This window comes from Salmo salar, chromosome 17 (assembly GCF_965601325.2).
Source record: "Salmo salar chromosome 17, fSalSal1, whole genome shotgun sequence".
Taxonomy (NCBI): domain Eukaryota; kingdom Metazoa; phylum Chordata; class Actinopteri; order Salmoniformes; family Salmonidae; genus Salmo; species Salmo salar.
Genome location: NC_138307.1, coordinates 767,774 through 786,288, shown reverse-complemented (window position 1 = coordinate 786,288; position 18,515 = coordinate 767,774). Strand labels below are relative to the sequence as shown.

Here is an 18,515-nt window from a genome sequence, read left to right as displayed (position 1 = left end):
TCTGTTAAAGACATTGAATACATGTTGTTTAGTATATTTACTATATTTAGATGTTTCATTTATTTCTCTGTGTAGTAAGTTCATTTAAAGTTATGTGATTTGGTTTATGTACAAACATTTCAATGTTTAACACACAGTAACCAAAAAACCTGGTCTAATGTGCATATTCATACTGAGTTTGCAGCAAACAGAAAGTTCTGCAAATTCACCGCAACAGTTTGCAACAAAACTAATTTGCATGTGAAAATATGAGCTTGTCACAAATTGATGGTAAATTGGCCAAAGGTTTGCCACAACTGTTTGCCAGAAGCCTGTTTTTCTGTAAGGGTAATGAACCTCCACTTAGACATGAAAGGAGGAGAACAATAGAAATGGGGTGGAGATGATCTTTCAACCTTTATTTGCACAAATTTCAACAAACACCCCTGTAATTTTTATCTGTTGTATACTTCAAGAACATGGGGCATCCTCCCCTAGTTAGCATGGTTGGGGTTGATTCAGAATTTAGTTACGAATTGCTCTTGAATTTCAAATAAACTCTTGAATTTGAATTTAATTTGAATTGGACATGTCTTACAGGAAGCAGAATTTGAATTTCATTAAAATGTGTAATATATGTGTGTAACACATAAATGTGTAACACTTCACTATACAAATGTTAATTTTTATATTGCGTATAGATGGTTACCAATACTATGTACACTACCATTCAAAAGTTTGGGGTCACTTAGAAATGTCCTTGTTTTTGAAAGAAAAGCTAATTTTTTGTCCATTAAAATAACATCAAATTGATCAGAAATACAGTGTAGACATTGTTAATGTTGTAAATGACTATTGTAGCTTGATACGGCAGATTTATGGAATATCTACAAAGGCGTATAGAGGCCCATTATCAGCAACCATAACTCCTGTGTTCCATTGGCACGTTGTGTTAGCTAATCCAAGTTTATAATTTTAAAAGGCTAACTGATCATTAGAAAACCCTTTTGCAATTATGAAAACTGTTGTGCTGATTAAAGAAGCAATAAAACTGGCCTTCTTTAGACTAGTTGAGTATCTGGAGCATCAGCATTTGTGGGTTCGATTACAGGCTCAAAATTTGCCAGGAACAAAGACTTTTTCTGAAACTCGTCAGTCTATTCTTGTTCTAAGAAATGAAGACTATTCCATGCGAGAAATTGCCAAGAAACTGAAGATCTCGTACAACGCTGTGTACCACTCCCCTTCACAGAACAGCGCAAACTGACTCTAACAGAATAGAAAGAGTAGTGAGAGGCCCCAGTGCACAACTGAGCAAGAGGACAAGTACATTAGAGTCTCTAGTTTGAGAAACAGATGCCTTACATGTCCTCAACTGGCAGATTCATTAAATAGTATGCTGGTGTAACTGGGTCAGGTTTTGGAGGCCTCCTTGCTCGCACATGCTTTTTCAGTTCTGCCCACACATTTTCCATGGGATTGTGGTCAGGGCTTTGTGATGGCCACTCCAATACCTTGACTTTGTTGTCCTTAAGCCATTTTGCCACAACTTTGGAAGTATGCTTGGGGTCATTGTTTATTTGGAAGACCATTTGCGACCAAGCTTTAACTTCCTGACTGATGTCTTGAGATGTTGCTTCAATATATCCACATAATTTTCCATCCTCACGGTGCCATCTGTTTTGTGAAGTGCACCAGTCCCTCCTGCAGCAAAGCACCCCCACAACATGATGCTGCCACCCCCATGCTTCACCGTTGGGATGGTGTTCTTCGGCTTGCAAGCATCACCCTTTTTCCTCATAACATAACGATGGTCATTATGGCCAAACAGTTCTATTTTTGTTTCATCAGACCAGAGGACATTTCTCCAAAAAGTACAATCTTTGTCCCCATGTGCAGTTGCAAACCGTAGTCTGGCTTTTTAATGGCGGTATTGGAGCAGTGGCTTCTTCCTTGCTGAGCGGCCTTTCAGGTTATGTCGATATAGGACAAATTTTACTGTGTATATTGATACTTTAGCACCTGTTTCCTCAAGCATCTTCAAAAGGGATTGATTTGCACTTTTCACACCAAAATACGTTCATCTCCAGGAGACAATATGCGTCTCCTTCCTGAGCGGTATGATGGCTGCGTGGTCCCATGGTGTTTATACTTGCGTACTATTGTTTGTGCAGATGAACGTGGTACCTTCAGGTGTTTGGAAATTGCTCCCAAGGATGAACCAGACTTGTGGAGGTCTAGCATTTTTTTCTGAGGTCTTGGCTGATTTATTTTGATTTTCCCATGATGTCAAGCAAAGAGGCACTGAGTTTGAAGGTAGGCCTTGAAATTCATCCACAGGTACACCTCCAATTGACTCAAATGATGAAGCTTCTAAAGCCATGACATCATTTTCTGGAATTTTCCAAGCTGTTTAAAGGCACAGTCAACTTAGAGTATGTAAACTTCTGACCCACTGGAATTGTGATACAGTGAATTATAAGTTAAATAATCTGTCTGTAAACAATTGTTGGAAAAATGACTTGTGTCATGCACAAAGTAGATGTCCTAACTGACTTGCCAAAACTTTAGTTTGTTTACAAGAAATTTGTGGAGTGGTTGAAAAACAAGTTTTAATGACTCCAACCTAAGTGTATGTAAACTTCTCACTTCAACTGTACATACACACATGTCATCATGTCTCAATTACAAATAGGGTAGAAATCTATTTGCATAGCTATGATTACATGAACAAAAAAAGTATTGCTGTACAAAATAAGAAGAGATTTCAACATTGTCAATATTATTGCATTAACCAAGTGGAATTAAGTTAAATAACACTCCTGTTTCACTACTCCTTAAGCAACATATATAAAATTGATAGTCTAGCATAGAACTTTGAGCATGGTAGTCTTGTAGAGTATGTATGAACAAAAGTAATGAAAACAGTGCAATGGAAGAGACTATTTGTCTTCACCCTTGAGTGTCTTTTTAACACGAGGCACAAGGAACATGCTGCCGTCGGAGGTCTGCTGGAAGGAGTAGTCACTGGGAGAGTAGGGCTTCCCCTCCTCATCTCTCAGCCGACTGAACACCTCCAGGTACAGACTCCCCAGCTGCTCCTTTAGCTCCTTCAGACTGCCGTTCCTCTGGGCACTCTCCCTGAGCAAGTGCGCCTTCTTCTTGCACAGGGCTTCAAGCTCCCCCTCCAGGCCTGAGATGCTCTCCATCTTGCGCTTGCGGCAGTTCTGGGCTGCCGCCTTGTTCTTGCCCCGTCGGCGGATGTCTCGGATCAGGAATAGCTGGACCTCGTTAAGCTGGTGCTTGGACATGAGCTCATTGAAGTCGTCCACAGGCAGGTTGATAATGAGCTCCACAGCAAAGGGGATCCCCAGGGCCTTGGCCCGCTGTTCGTCTCTGGACAGACGGGACTGGCAGCCTGCAGAGCGCCTTCTCGGCTTGTCTTTGGTGAATGGGCGCTGGTTATGGCCGTTGCCCTCTACGAGCTCACTTTTTGGGTAGGGTAGGCTGTCTGCCGGAAGATGGGATACTGTACCAGTGTTGTAAGGGGAGGACTGTTGTTCCTCTCCATGGAGAGACAGTAAGAACATCTCTCTGTACTCGGACCGGTTGCTGTCCATCTCCTCCAGGTCTGAGTCGCTGTATCCCATAGAACTATCATCCTGATGAGATTTCTTAGGCGAGCTGACATTGTCCATTGACAGACCTGAGTCAGAGTCAGGGAACTCTGTAGCAGTCTTGTGTCCATCTGTCAGGGAAAATTGGGGGAGATTTATTTCTGACGGTTCCAGTGGTTTGTGTCTCACCTCCTCCTGTGGGTACCCCTCATTGGAATTATAGGATAACATGGGGGAGCTTGGTTTTGTGTTTGAGGGGTCAGTGTAGAACAGCTTACAGAGACTGTCTGTGGTGTAGGTTGTGTTGAGCTCCGGGGCTTTCAGAGTCATTTGGTTGAGGTTGTCAGGGGGAACCATCCCTTTGAAGTTGTTGATGAGTGGGACGGGTGGTGTAATTTCTATGTTTGTGACCAAGTCTGGGAGCTCAGGCAAGTAGAAGCTGTAGTTAGGGTCCTGCACCTCTAGGGGCATGCTTGTGCTGGTATAGCCATTCTGATCCAGGATATCTGACACTTGCATTTTTAAGTACTGCTGTTGAAAATAGAGGAAATCAAAGAATTAGAAAACAGTCAGTGACCTATATACATTGTAAAATATTTTATTGAAAGGTGAGACTGTTATTTTCATGTCTTTATTATCATAGTGAAAAACAAGAGACTTGTATCTCCAGTGGGCAACCCTTATAAACATTGGGTAAAATGACTATCTAAAATTAGATAGCATTGCCATTGTAGTTCAAGACTATGTACAGTCATTGCAGAAAATTGCTTTCTACAGTGAGGGAAAAAAGTATTTGATCCCCTGCTGATTTTGTACGTTTGCCCACTGACAAAGAAATGATCAGTCTATCATTTTAATGGTAGGTTTATTTGAACAGTGAGAGAGAATTACAACCAAAAAATCCTGAAAAACGCATGTCAAAAATGTTATAAAATGATTTGCATTTTAATGAGGGAAATAAGTATTTGACCCCTCTGAAAAACATTACTTAGTACTTGGTGGCAAAACCTTTGTTGGCAATCACAGAGGTCAGATGTATATTGTAGTTGGCCACCAGGTTTGCACACATCTCAGGAGGCATTTTGTCCCACTCCTCTTTGCAGATCTTCTCCAAGTCATTAAGGTTTCGAGGCTGACGTTTGGCAACTCGAACCTTCAGCTCCCTCCACAGATTTTCTATGGGATTAAGGTCTGGAGACTGGCTAGGTCACTCCAGGACCTTAATGTGCTTCTTCTTGAGCCACTCCTTTGTTGCCACGACCCATTTTCAATGCCCTGGCTGAGGGAAGGAGGTTCTCACCCAAGATTTGACAGTACATGGCCCCGTCCATCGTCCCTTTGATGCGGTGAAGTTGTCCTGTCCCCTTAGCAGAAAAACACCCCCAAAGCATAATGTTTCCACCTCCATGTTTGACGGTCGGGATGGTGTTCTTGGGGTCATAGGCAACATTCCTCTTCCTCCAAACACGGCAAGTTGAGTTGATGCCAAAGAGCTCCATTTTGGTCTCATCTGACCACAACACTTTCACCCAGTTGTCCTCTGAATCATTCAGATGTTTATTGGAAAACTTCAGACGGGCATGTATATGTGCTTTCTTCAGCATGGGGACCTTGCAGGCACTGCAGGATTTCAGTCCTTCACGGCGTAGTGTGTTACCAATTGTTTTCTTGGTGACTATGGTCCCAGCTGCCTTGAGATCATTGACAAGATCCTCCCGTGTAGTTCTGGGCTGATTCCTCACCGTTCTCATGATCATTGCAACTCCACGAGGTGAGATCTTGCATGGAGCCCCAGGCCGAGGGAGATTGACAGTTCTTTTGTGTTTCTTCCATTTGCGAATAATCGCACCAACTGTTGTCACCTTCTCACCAAGCTGCTTGGCGATGGTCTTGTAGCCCATTCCAGCCTTGTGTAGGTCTACAATCTTGTCCCTGACATCCTTGGAGAGCTCTTTGGTCTTGGCCATGGTGGAGAGTTTGGAATCTGATTGATTGATTGCTTCTGTGGACAGGGATCTTTTATACAGGTAACAAACTGAGATTAGGAGCACTCCCTTTAAGAGTGTGCTCCTAATCTCAGTTTGTTACCTGTATAAAAGACACCTGGGAGCCAGAAATCTTTCTGACTGAGAGGGGGTGAAATACTTATTTCCCTGATTAAAATGCAAATCAATTTATAACATTTTTGACATGCGTTTTTCTGGATTTTTGTTGTTGTTATTCTGTCTCTCACTGTTCAAATAAACGTACCATTAAAATTATAGACTGATCATTTCAGCACGGGATCAGCACGGGATCAAATACTTTTTTCTCTCACTGTATTTGTATCAGTGCTATCCTGTGGTGGAACTATATACAGCTCCATAGCAGGTATGAAAACCCTATTCAGTGAAACTTGATCACAGAGTGAATTAATACAATTAATGAATGAATGACACTTTATGTGTCAAATCGCCAGTTGACATTCAGCCAACTTGACACAACATGAGCCAGCATCCCTGTGGAATGCTTTCAATACCTTGAAGAGTCCATGCCCCGATGCATTGAGGCTGTTCTGAGGGCAAAAGGGGGGGTGCAACTCACAATTAGGAAGGTGTTATTAATGTTTGTATACTGGCTATTGTACACTCTGAGTAGATATGATCGATACAGTCTCTGGATTTACGAAAACTATTTTGTTTTTCCACCAGAATGTTTTGATCCTCCAAAAAGGTCATTACCCTACTGTTGAGGATGGATGAATATAATTTATATATCGTACCTAGTAAACTTATGCCTCTCCAGTTCAGTGGCACTGAACATCAATTTACACATTGAGCAGGCAAGATCTTGCAAGTTAATTGCTGACACTCAGATCCACTTCTCTCTCTAAACTAGAGGCCATTCATTTCACATTTTAGTCAGTTGGCAGATGCTCTTATCAAATACATTTGTATTTGTCACATGCTTTGTAAACAACAGGCGTGGACTAACAGTGAAACGCCTACTTTTATGGGTCCTTCCCAACAATGCATAGAGAAAAAATTGAAAAGTAAAACACGTAATAATAGATGCATTAACCTACTGTTGAGGGTGGATGAATATCCTTTATAGACCGTACCTAGTAAACGTATGCCTCTCCAGTTCAGTGGCACTCCCGGGTAATTTTTGAAAGATTTGGTAATGGGACTGACTATGGACTTATTCGAAGTGGATGGCAGTACACTGTACGCTAAACAAATTCAAAGCAAACCATGTAGAACTTCAATTAATTCAGAGGATTTTAAGACTTCATTAAGAAGTTCATCAATGCCAAATGCTTTCCCATTTTTTGCTGTAACAATCACCTTCTTAACTTCTGCCACGGACAACTCCTCATTTAGGTACAGGTTACAGTTGAAGTCGGAAGTTTACATACACTTAGGGTGGAGTCATTAAAACTCATTTTCCAACCACTCCACAAATTTCTTGTTAACCTCTCTAGGGCCGGCGGGACGAAATCGTCCCACCTACGTAACAGCCAGTGGAATCCTGTGGCGCGTTATTCAAATACCTTAGAAATGCTATTACTTCAATTTCTCAAACATATGACTATTTTACAGCATTTTAAAGACAAGACTCTCGTTAATCTAACCACACTGTCCGATTTCAAAAAGGCTTTACAACGAAAGCAAAACATTAGATTATGTCAGCAGAGTACCCAGCCAGAAATAATCAGACACCCATTTTTCAAGCTCGCATATAATGTCACAAAAACCCAGAAGACAGCTAAATGCGGCACTAACCTTTGATGATCTTCATCAGATGACACACCTAGGACATTATGTTATTCAATACATGCATGTTTTGTTCAATCAAGTTCATATTTATATCAAAAACCAGCTTTTTACATTAGCATGTGACGTTCAGAACTAGCATACCCCCCGCAAACTTCCGGGGAATTTACTAAATTACTCACGATAAACGTTCACAAAAAGCATAACAATTATTTTAAGAATTATAGATACAGAACTCCTCTATGCACTCGATATGTCCGATTTTAAAATAGCTTTTCGGTGAAAGCACATTTTGCAATATTCTCAGTAGATAGCCCGGCATCACAGGGCTACTATAAGATAAATGTTATTACCTTTGCTGTTCTTCGTCAGAATGCACTCCCAGGACTTCTACTTCAATAACAAATGTTGGTTTGGTTCAAAATAATCCATAGTTATATCCAAATAGCGGCGTTTTGTTCGTGCGTTCAAGACACTATCCGAAAGGGTAAATAAGGGTTACGAGCATGGCGCATTTCATGACAATTTTTTTTGAAATATTCCATTACCGTACTTCGAAGCATGTCAACCGCTGTTTAAAATCCATTTTTATGCAATTTTTTTCGTAAAAAAGCGATAATATTCTAACCGGGAATCTGCATTTAGGTAAACAGACGAAAGAAAATAAAGCAAGGGGTCGACTCGTGCACGCGCCTAAGCACATAGTACTCAGATCGGCCACTTGCCAAAAGCGATAATGTGTTTCAGCCAGAGGCTGCCTCGATATCGTTCAGCTTTTTCCCGGGCTCTGAGAGCCTATGGGAGCCGTAGGAAGTGTCACGTTAGAGCAAAGATCCTCAGTCTTCAATAAAAAGAGCCCAGATGAACAACAACTTGTCAGACAGGCCACTTCCCATATAGAATTCTCTCAGGTTTTTGCCTGCCATATGAGTTCTGTTATACTCACAGACACCATTCAAACAGTTTTAGAAACTTTAGGGTGTTTTCTATCCAAAGCCAATAATTATATGCATATTCTAGTTACTGTGCAGGAGTAGTAACCAGATTAAATTGGGTACGTTTTTTATCCGGCCGTGTCAATACTGCCACCTAGCCCTAACAGGTTAACAAACTATCGTTTTGGCAAGTCGGTTAGAACATCTACTTCGTGCATGACACAAGAAACTTTTCCAACAATTGTTTACAAACAGATTATTTCACTTATAATTCACTGTATCACAATTCCAGGGGGTCAGAAGTTTACGTACGAAGTTGACTGTGCTTGGAAAATTCCAGAAAATCTGGTCATGGCTTCAGATGCTTCTGATAGGCTAATTGACATAATTTGAGTCATTTAGAGGTGTACCTGTGGATGTATTTCAAGGCCTACCTTCAAACTCAGTGCCTCTTTGCTTGACATCATGGGAAAATCAAAAGAAATCCGCCAAGACCTCAGAAAAAAATGGTAGACGTCCACAAGTCTGGTTCATCCTTGGGAGCAATTTCCAAACACCTGAAGGTACCACGTTCATCTTTACAAACAATAGTACGAAAGTATAAACAACCACGCAGCCGTCATACCGCTCAGGAAGGAGACTCATTCTGTCTCCGAGAGATGAACGTACTTTGGTGCGAAATGTGCAAATCAATCCCAGAAACACAGAAAAGGACCCTGTGAAGATGCTGGAGGAAACAGGTACAAATGTATCTATATACACAGTAAAACAAGTCCTATATCGACATAACCTGAAAGGTCACTCAACAAGGAAGAAACCACTGCTCCAAAACCACTATAAAAAAGCTAGACTACAGTTTGCAACTGCACATGGGGACAAAGATTGTACTTTTTGGAGAAATGTCCTCTGGTCTGATGAAACAAAAATAGAACTGTTTGGCCATAATGACCATCGTCATGTTTGGAGGAAAAAGGGTGAGGCTAGCAAGCCGAAGAACACTATCCCAACCGTGAAGCATGGGGGTGGCAGCATCATGTTGTGGGGGTGCTTTGCTGCAGGAGGGACTGGTGAACTTCACAAAATACACTGCTCAAAAAAATAAAGGGAAAACTGAAATAACACATCCTAGATCTGAATGAATGAAATAATCTTATTAAATACTTTTTTCTTTACATAGTTGAATGTGCTGACAACAAAATCACACAAAAATAATCAATGGAAATCCAATTTATCAACCCATGGACGTCTGGATTTGGAGTCACACTCAAAATTAAAGTGGAAAACCACACTACAGGCTGATCCAACTTTGATGTAATGTCCTTAAAACAAGTCAAAATGAGGCTCAGTAGTGTGTGTAGCCTCCACGTGCCTGTATGACCTCCCTACAACGCCTAGGCATGCTCCTGATGAGGTAGCGGATGGTCTCCTGAGGGATCTCCTCCCAGACCTGGACTAAAGCATCCGCCAACTCCTGGACAGTCTGTGGTGCAACATGGCGTTGGTGGATGGAGCGAGACATGATGTCGCAGATGTGCTCAATTGGATTCAGGTCTGGGGAATGGGCGGGCCAGTCCATAGCATCAATGCCTTCCTCTTGCAGGAACTGCTGACACACTCCAGCCACATGAGATCTAGCATTGTCTTGCATTAGGAGGAACCCAGGGCCAACCGCACCAGCATATGGTCTCACAAGGGGTCTGAGGATCTCATCTCGGTACCTAATGGCAGTCAGGCTACCTCTGGCGAGCACATGGAGGGCTGTGCGTCCCCCCAAAGAAATGCCAACCCACACCATGACTGACCCACCGCCAAACCGGTCATTCTGGAGGATGTTACAGGCAGCAGAACGTTTTCCACGGCGTCTCCAGACTCTGTCACGTCTGTCACATGTGCTCAGTGTGAACCTGCTTTCATCTGTGAAGAGCACAGGGCGCCAGTGGCGAATTTGCCAATCTTGGTGTTCTCTGGCAAATGCCAAATGTCCTGCACGGTGTTGGGCTGTAAGCACAACCCCCACCTGTGGACATCGAGCCCCCACACCACCCTCATGGAGTCTGTTTCTGACCATTTGAGCAGACACATGCACATTTGTGGCCTGCTGGATGTCATTTTGCAGGGCTCTGGCAGTGCTCCTCCTGCTCCTCCTTGCACAAAGGCGGAGGTAGCGGTCCTGCTGCTGGGTTGTTGCCCTCCTACGGCCTCCTCCACGTCTCCTGATGTACTGGCCTGCCTCCTGGTAGCGCCTCCATGCTCTGAACATTATGCTGACAGACACAGCAAACCTTCTTGCCACAGCTCACATTGATGTGCCATCCTGGATGAGCTGCACTACCTGAGCCACTTGTGTGGGTTGTAGACTCCGTCTCATGCTACCACTAGAGTGAAAGCACCGCCAGCATTCAAAAGTGACCAAAACATCAGCCAGGAAGCATAGGAACTGAGAAATGGTCTGTGGTCACCACCTGCAGAACCACTCCTTTATTGGGGGTGTCTTGCTAATTGCCTATAATTTCCACCTGTTGTTATTCCATTTGCACAACAGCATGTGAAATGTATTGTCAATCAGTGTTGCTTCCTAAGTGGACAGTTTGATTTCACAGAAGTGTGATTGACTTGGAGTTACATTGTGTTGTTTAAGTGTTCCCTTTATTTTTTTGAGCAGTGTAGATGGCATCATGAGGACAGAAAATTATGTGGATATATTGAAGCAACATCTCAAGACATCAGTCAGAAGTTAAAGCTTGGTCGCAAATGGGTCTTCCAAATGAACAATGATTCCAAGCATACTTCCAAAGTTGTGGCAAAATGGCTTAAGGACAACAAAGTCAAAGTATTGGAGTGGCCATCACAAAGCCCTGACCTCAATCCTATAGAAAATGTGTGGGCAGAACTGAAAAAGCATGTGCGAGCAAGGAGGCCTAGAAACCTGACTCAGTTACACTAGTTCTGTCAGGAGGAATTGGCCAAAAATTCACCCAACTTATTGTGGGAAGCTTGTGGAAGGCTACCCAAAATGTTTGACCCAAGTGAAACTATTTAAAGGCAACGCTACCAAATACTAATTGAGTGTATGTAAACTTCTGACCCACTGGGAATGTGATGAAAGAAATGAAAGCTGAAATTAATTATTCTATCTACTATCATTCTGACATTTCAATACAGTATATAAGAGGGTTCTGAGTTTGACGTTGTGTTTTTTTGTTGTTGTTACCTATATTTAACTAGGCAAGTCAATTAAGAACAAATTCTTATTTTCAATGACGGCCTACGTACAGTGGGTTAACCTCTTGGCGTTCCCCTAGGATAGGGGGTGCTAAAGCGATTTTTGAAAATAATTCGTGCCCATTTTAAACGGCCTCCTACTCAAACTCAGAAGCTAGGATATGCATATAATTAATACTTGTGGATAGAAAACACCCTAAAGTTTCTAAAACTGTTTGAATGGTGTCTGTGAGTATAACAGAACTCATATGGCAGTCAAAACCCCGAGACAGATGGAAACAGGAAGTGGAATTCTGAATTGCGAACTCAACTTCATCACGTTGCCTATTAATCACACCGTGAGCTATGGTTCATTGAGCACTTCCTATTGCTTCCACTAGATGTCCCCAGTCTTCACAAATTTGTTTGAGCCTTCTACTGTAAAAATTGAATGAATGAGACGCTGTGGAACGTGGTCACACGGAGAGGGCCATCACCATTATGATGTCGGCGCCCCTGGTTACCCTCCCCTTTCGAAACGTTTTGAAACACAATGCAATCGTCCCCCTCGAATCTTATTGGCTCTCTTGTTGAAAAACGCCCTGAAGATTTATGTTATGCAACGTTTGACATGTTTGAACGAACCTAAATGGGAAAAAAATGCATTTTCTCGAAATGGCTGTCCCGTGGCCGACGAAGCATTTGGATCAGCCTTCAGACGCGCTAACAAGAACAAGCTCTTGGAACATAAAGGAGTCATTTTTTCGAACGAAAATACATTTGTTGTGGACCTGGGATGCCTGGAAGTGCTTTCTGATGAAGACAGCCAAAGGTAAGGGATTATTGACAATAGTATACAAGACTAGATGTGATATGCGATTGTTCCAAGATGGCTAGCCTATTGCTATTGCTAGCCTATTGTTCTGAGTATCGCATCCCCTTTTATCGCAAAGTGTGATTACCCAGTAAAGTTATTTTTAAATCTGGCATTACAGGTGCTTTCAAGAGATATTCATCTATAAATCTTAGAATGACAATATTACATTTAAAAAATGTTTTCGAATAGTAATTTAGTAAATTGTAGCTCTGTTTCATCGGATGCATTTGAGGGAAAATAGTTAGTCAACATTACGCACCGATGTAAAATGCTGTTTTTATATATAAATATGAACTTTATCGAACAAAAGAATGCATGTATTGTGTAACATGATGTCCTAGGTGTGTCATCTGATGAAGATTGTCAAAGGTTAGTGCTGCATTTAGCTGTTTTTTGGTTATTTGTGATGCATGTGGTTGGTCGGAAAATGGCTATGTGGCTACTTTTACGATATACTCCTCTAACATAATCTAATGTTTTGCTTTTGCTGTAAAGCCTTTTTGAAATCTGACAACGTGGTTCGATTCAGGAGAGGTGTATCTATAAAACGATATAATTTGAAAAAAAATTTGAAAAAAAAAAAGTATTAAATATTGTTATGCTAATGGCGATATGATTTTTCGCTGGATGTCCGTCCCGTATGCGGCCGCACAGGGGTTAACTGCCTTGTTCAGGGGCAGAACAACAGATTTTTACCTTGTCAGCTCGGGGATTTGATATTGCAACCTTTTGGTTACTAGTCCAACGCTCTAACCACTAGGCTACCTGCTGCCGCTACCTGCCATTTCCTAGTTCAGTTTTCAGGGAACATGTGTCTTTATAAAATTCTTCCTCAAAATATGCCACATTTTCATTACCCGAGAACAAACTTGCAAACCCCTTCTCCCACTCATTAAGTACCCGTGTAATATCGAACTTCAGCCCCCCCTGCTCTTCACTGACTTCCATTGGAATTTTCTTATGTCGTTTTGGTCCTACCTTATTTGGTTCCAGAACTGTTGAGAATTTATTTTCTGTATCTCCTCAAGGCTCCTCATTGGCTCAGTCTTTAATCAAACACATGCTGTTTTTTCTTAAAATCCTTGCTAAAATGTTATCTTGTATTCCTATCTTTACACTGTAGAAATAAGTGTTCAGCCTTGCAGTGTACAGATCATAGGTACATTAACTCATCAATCCAATAAGGCTTGTTCGGCTTGTAAACTTTCCTGGACTTGAGTTCGATGAGTTCTAATGTGCGTGCTATTTCAGAACATAGAAACTCATTTGGCAAATGTATTTTCTTGCATTTAGGCCTATGCGGGGTACGTATATTTTGTGTGATGCACAATAATACCTGTTTGAGAAAGTTCATGCCAACAGAAAAGGACATAAATAAAAGAGAATTATCAGGAAGTCTACTTTTCAAATTTGTTCTAACAAAGGCGTGCTTGTGCTGTGTCCTCGTCCGCCCTTCTGCAGCAGCCACTCGTGCATTCTTTAGGTGTCCATTACCTAGCTGAACAGGGCTTGTTGTGGCCTTATGAATTGTACCATTGTGTCATACATACCTGGAGCTCATGCAGGGAGAGCAGCTCCATCCAGCCCTGCTCCACATCCGCAGGGGCTGGATCCAGAGACGCAGGCACAGCAGTGGGAGCCTTGTGGGGGGCCAGCAGAGCAGAGAGCATGGGGTTCTGGGCCACAGGTGACTGCTGGGAGGTCAGCATATCTGGCCTACTGTTGCCAATGGAAGGGGAGGGCATGATATGAGCAGGAGGAGGATGGGGGAGCTAGAATACACAGAAAAATACTGGAAATTAGAGGGGATGCATTGATAAGAGGAGAAACAGATTGGAATTATGTTACTGGTTTGTAGGTATTGGTAGTGTATTCTCTTACCTCAATGGTTTCTACTAAAGGGAATGTCTCTGCGAGAAGCTGCATGCACTCATCAAATGAAAGTGCATCCCCATCCACTCTGGAAAAAATGGTGTTCTACAAAAACAGACACACAGATATAAATTACTGGCTGTATGAGCGATAAAGTTATTTGAATTTCTTTTAAACATAATGTACAGTTGAAATCGTAAGTTTGCATATACCTTAGCCAAATATATTGAAACTCGGTTTTTCACAATTCCTGACAATTAATCCCTTTAGCATTCCCTGTCTTAGATCAGTTAGGATCACCACTTTATTTTAAGAATGTGAAATGTCAGAATAATAGTAGAGAGAATGATTTATTTCAGCTTTTATTTCTTTCATTACATTCCCAGTAGGTCAGAAGTTTACATACACTCAATTAGTATTTGGTAGCATTGCCTTTAAATTGTTTAACTTGGGTCAAACATTTTGGGTAGCCTTCCACAAGCTTCCCACAATAAGTTGGGTGAATGTTGGCCCATTCCTCCTGACAGAACTGGTGAAACTGAGTCAGATTTCTAGGCCTCCTTGCTCACACACACTTTTTCAGTTCTGCCCACAAATGTTCTATAGGATTGAGGTCAGGGCTTTGTGATGGCCACTCCAATACTTTGACTTTGTTGTCCTTAAGCCATTTTGCCACAACTTTGGAAGTATGCTTGGAATCGTTGTTCATTTGGAAGACCCATTTGCGACCAAGCTTTAACTTCCTGTCACGTCCTGACCAGCAGAGGGAGCAATTGTATTAGTTTTGGTCAGGACGTGGCAGGGTTTTTGTGTGTTAAGTGTTGTGTTGGTGATTGGACTCCCAATTGATGGCAGGTGTGTTGAGTTGCCTTTGATTGGGAGTCCTATATAGTAGTGTGTGTTTTTCTTTGGGGTTGTGGGTAATTGTTTCTTGTTTAGTGTGGTTGCACCTGACAGGACTGTTGGCTGTCAGTTTCCTTGTTTTTGTTTTTGTATAGTGTTCGTTCTAATTAAATTGAAGGATGAATACAAACTCTGCTGCATTTTGGTCCATTTCTGAAGGCAGCTGTGACAGAATTACCCACCACAACAGGACCAAGCAGCGGAGGAATGCTGGCGAGGACTGGGGAACACAGCGGGTAAGGGAACCCGAGAGGCAGCCCCAATAATTTTTTGGGGGGGGCACAAGGGCTGTTTGACGGGGCGAGGATGGAGTCCCAGGCCAGCTCCCCGTACCCTGTTTAGGCTGAAACAGACTGGACAGGTCCCGTGCTTTGGGGTTGGGGCTGTGGTGAGGCCTGGGATTTTCAGGCCGGTAGGCACAATACCAGCGCCCCGCTTGTGCCAGGGCGAAGTGGGCGTCGAGCCTGAAGGGGTGATGCCAACCCTGTGCTCAAGACCGCCAGTGCGCCTTTACGGTCCGGTGTTTCCCGCTATACGCACTAGCATGGAGGTGCGTGTCTCCAGGCTGGCACATCCAGTACCAGCCCCACGCATCAGGCGTCTAGTGCGTCAGCCCAGCCTCGCCAGTCCGGAGCTGCCAGAGCTGCCCGCCCGTCATGAGTCGCCAGAGCTGCCCGCCAGTCATGAGTCGCCAGAGCTGCCCGCCAGTCATGAGTCGCCAGAGCTGCCCGCCAGTCATCAGTCGCCAGAGCTGCCCGCCAGTCATGAGTCGCCAGAGCTGCCCGCCAGTCATGAGTCGCCAGAGCTGCCCGCCAGTCATGAGTCGCCAGAGCCGCCCGCCAGTCATGAGTCGCCAGAGCCGCCCGCCAATCATGAGTCGCCAGAGCCGCCCGCCAGTCAGGGGTCGCCAGAGCCGCCCGCCAGTCAGGAGTCGCCAGAGCCGCCCACCAGTCAGGAGTCGCCAGAGCCGCCCGACTGCCCGGAGCCGCCAGAGCGGCCCGATCCCGGAGCCGCCAGAGAGGCCCGACTGCCCGGAGCCGCCAGAGTGGCCCGGCTGCCCGGAGCCGCCCGAGTGGCCCGACTGCCCGGAGCCGCCCGAGTGGCCCGACTTCCCGGAGCCGCCCGAGTGGCCCGACTTCCCGGAGCCGCCCGAGTGGCCCGCCTGTCCTCCGGACCAGCCCGAGTGGCCCGCCTGTCCTCCGGCCCAGCCCGAGTGGTCCGTCTGCCAGGGTCGCCCGAGTGGCCCGTCTGCCCGGCGCAGCTATCGGCACCACCAAAATGGGCGACGCCAAAGGTGGAGAGGGGTCCACGTCTCGCACATGAGCCACCTCCAGGATAGGTGGGTTGGGGAGGGAGGGTGTAGCACAGTGCCGTCGTTGACGGCAGCCACCCTCCCTTCCCTCCCTTATTGTTTAGGGGTTATTGGTTATTGGTTTTGTTGGGGTATTGGGGATTTTTTGTTGTGTTTTCTTTTTTAACCTCTATGGGCTAGGTGGGACGAAATCGTCCCACCTACGTAACAGCCACTTGCAGCCTGTGGCGCGATTTTCAAAACCTTAAAAATCCTATTACTTCAATTTCTCAAACATATGACTATTTTACAGCTATTTAAAGACAAGACTCTCGTTAATCTAACCACACTGTCCGATTTCAAAAAGGCTTTACAACGAAAGCAAAACATTAGATTATGTCAGCAGAGTACCAAGCCAGAAATAATCAGACACCCATTTTTCAAGCCAGCATATAATGTCACCAAAACCCAGAAGACAGCTAAATGCAGCACTCACCTTTGATGATCTTCATCAGATGACAACCCTAGGACATTATGTTATACAATACATGCATGTTTTGTTCAATCAAGTTCATATTTATATCAAAAACCAGCTTTTTTACATTAGCATGTGACGTTCAGAACTAGCATACCCCCCGCAAACTTCCGGGGAATTTGCTAACATTTTACTAAATTACTCACGATAAACGTTCACAAAAAGCATAACAATTATTTTAAGAATTATAGATACAGACCTCCTCTATGCACTCGATATGTCCGATTTTAAAATAGCTTTTTGGTGAAAGCACATTTTGCAATATTCTAAGTACATAGCCCAGGCATCACGGGCTCGCTATTTAGACACCCGGCAAGTTTAGCACTCACCATAACCATATTTACTATTATAAAAGTTTGATTACCTTTTGTTGTCTTCGTCAGAATGCACTCCCAGGACTGCTACTTCAATAACAAATGTTGGTTTGGTCCAAAATAATCCATCGTTATATCCGAATAGCGGCGTTTTGTTCGTGCGTTCCAGACACTATCCGAAATGGTAAAGAAGTGTCGCGCGCATGGCGCAATTCGTGACAATAAAATTCTAAATATTCCATTACCGTACTTCGAAGCATGTCAACCGCTGTTTAAAATCAATTTTTACGCCATTTTTCTCGTAGAAAAGCGATAATATTCCGACAGGGAATCTCCTTTTCGGCAAACAGAGGAAAAAATCACAAAGGCGGGGGTGGTCGGGTCACGCGCATAAGCCCAGAGTCCCTTGATCGGCCACTTGAGAAAGGCGATAATGTGTTTCAGCCTGGGGCTGGAATGACGACATTCTGTTTTTTCCCGGGCTCTGAGCGCCTATGGACGACGTAGGAAGTGTCACGTTAGAGCAGAGATCCTTAGTAAAAGATAGAGATGGAAAAGAAGTTCAAGAAATGGTCAGACAGGCCACTTCCTGTAAAGGAATCTCTCAGGTTTTGACCTGCCATTTGAGTTCTGTTATACTCACAGACACCATTCAAACAGTTTTAGAAACTTTAGGGTGTTTTCTATCCATATGTAATAAGTATATGCATATTCTAGTTACTGGGTAGGAGTGGTAACCAGATTAAATTGGGTATGTTTATTATCCAGCCGTGTCAATACTGCCCCCTAGCCCTAACAGGTTAAGGTGCATTATGGGGTCTGCACCTTGAGGGGGGGGGGGGGTACTGTCACGTCCTGACCAGCAGAGGGAGCAATTGTATTAGTTTTGGTCAGGACGTGGCAGGGTTTTTGTGTGTTAAGTGTTGTGTTGGTGATTGGACTCCCAATTGAAGGCAGGTGTGTTGAGTTGCCTTTGATTGGGAGTCCTGTATAGTAGTGTGTGTTTTTCTTTGGGGTTGTGGGTAATTGTTTCTTGTTTAGTGTGGTGTGACCTGACAGGACTGTTGGCTGTCAGTTTCCTTGTTTTTGTATAGTGTTCGTTCTAATTAAATTGAAGGATGAATACTAACTCTGCTGCATTTTGGTCCATTTCTGAAGGCAGCTGTGACACTTCCTGACTGATGTCTTGAGATGTTGCTTCAATATATTCACCTAATTTCCGTCCTCATGATGCTA

At 43.5% G+C, this 18,515-nt stretch overlaps 1 protein-coding gene across 2 annotated transcripts in view; it reads right to left on the bottom strand.

Moving 5' to 3' along the window:
• Positions 1-377: 377 nt before the first annotated feature.
• LOC106575067 (nuclear factor erythroid 2-related factor 2) overlaps positions 378-18,515 on the bottom strand; it is a 55,478-nt gene continuing 37,340 nt past the window's right edge. The window contains exons 3-5 of one of the 2 annotated variants that reach the window (XM_014151214.3): positions 14,246-14,341; positions 13,915-14,136; positions 378-4,127 (exon numbers count right to left, since the gene is read on the bottom strand). In XM_014151214.3, the coding sequence (XP_014006689.1) occupies positions 2,922-4,127; positions 13,915-14,136; positions 14,246-14,341 (1,524 nt within the window). In that variant the 3' untranslated portion in view covers positions 378-2,921. The remainder of the gene's footprint in view (positions 4,128-13,914; positions 14,137-14,245; positions 14,342-18,515) is intronic. The other variant, XM_014151215.3, reaches the window with a different exon arrangement.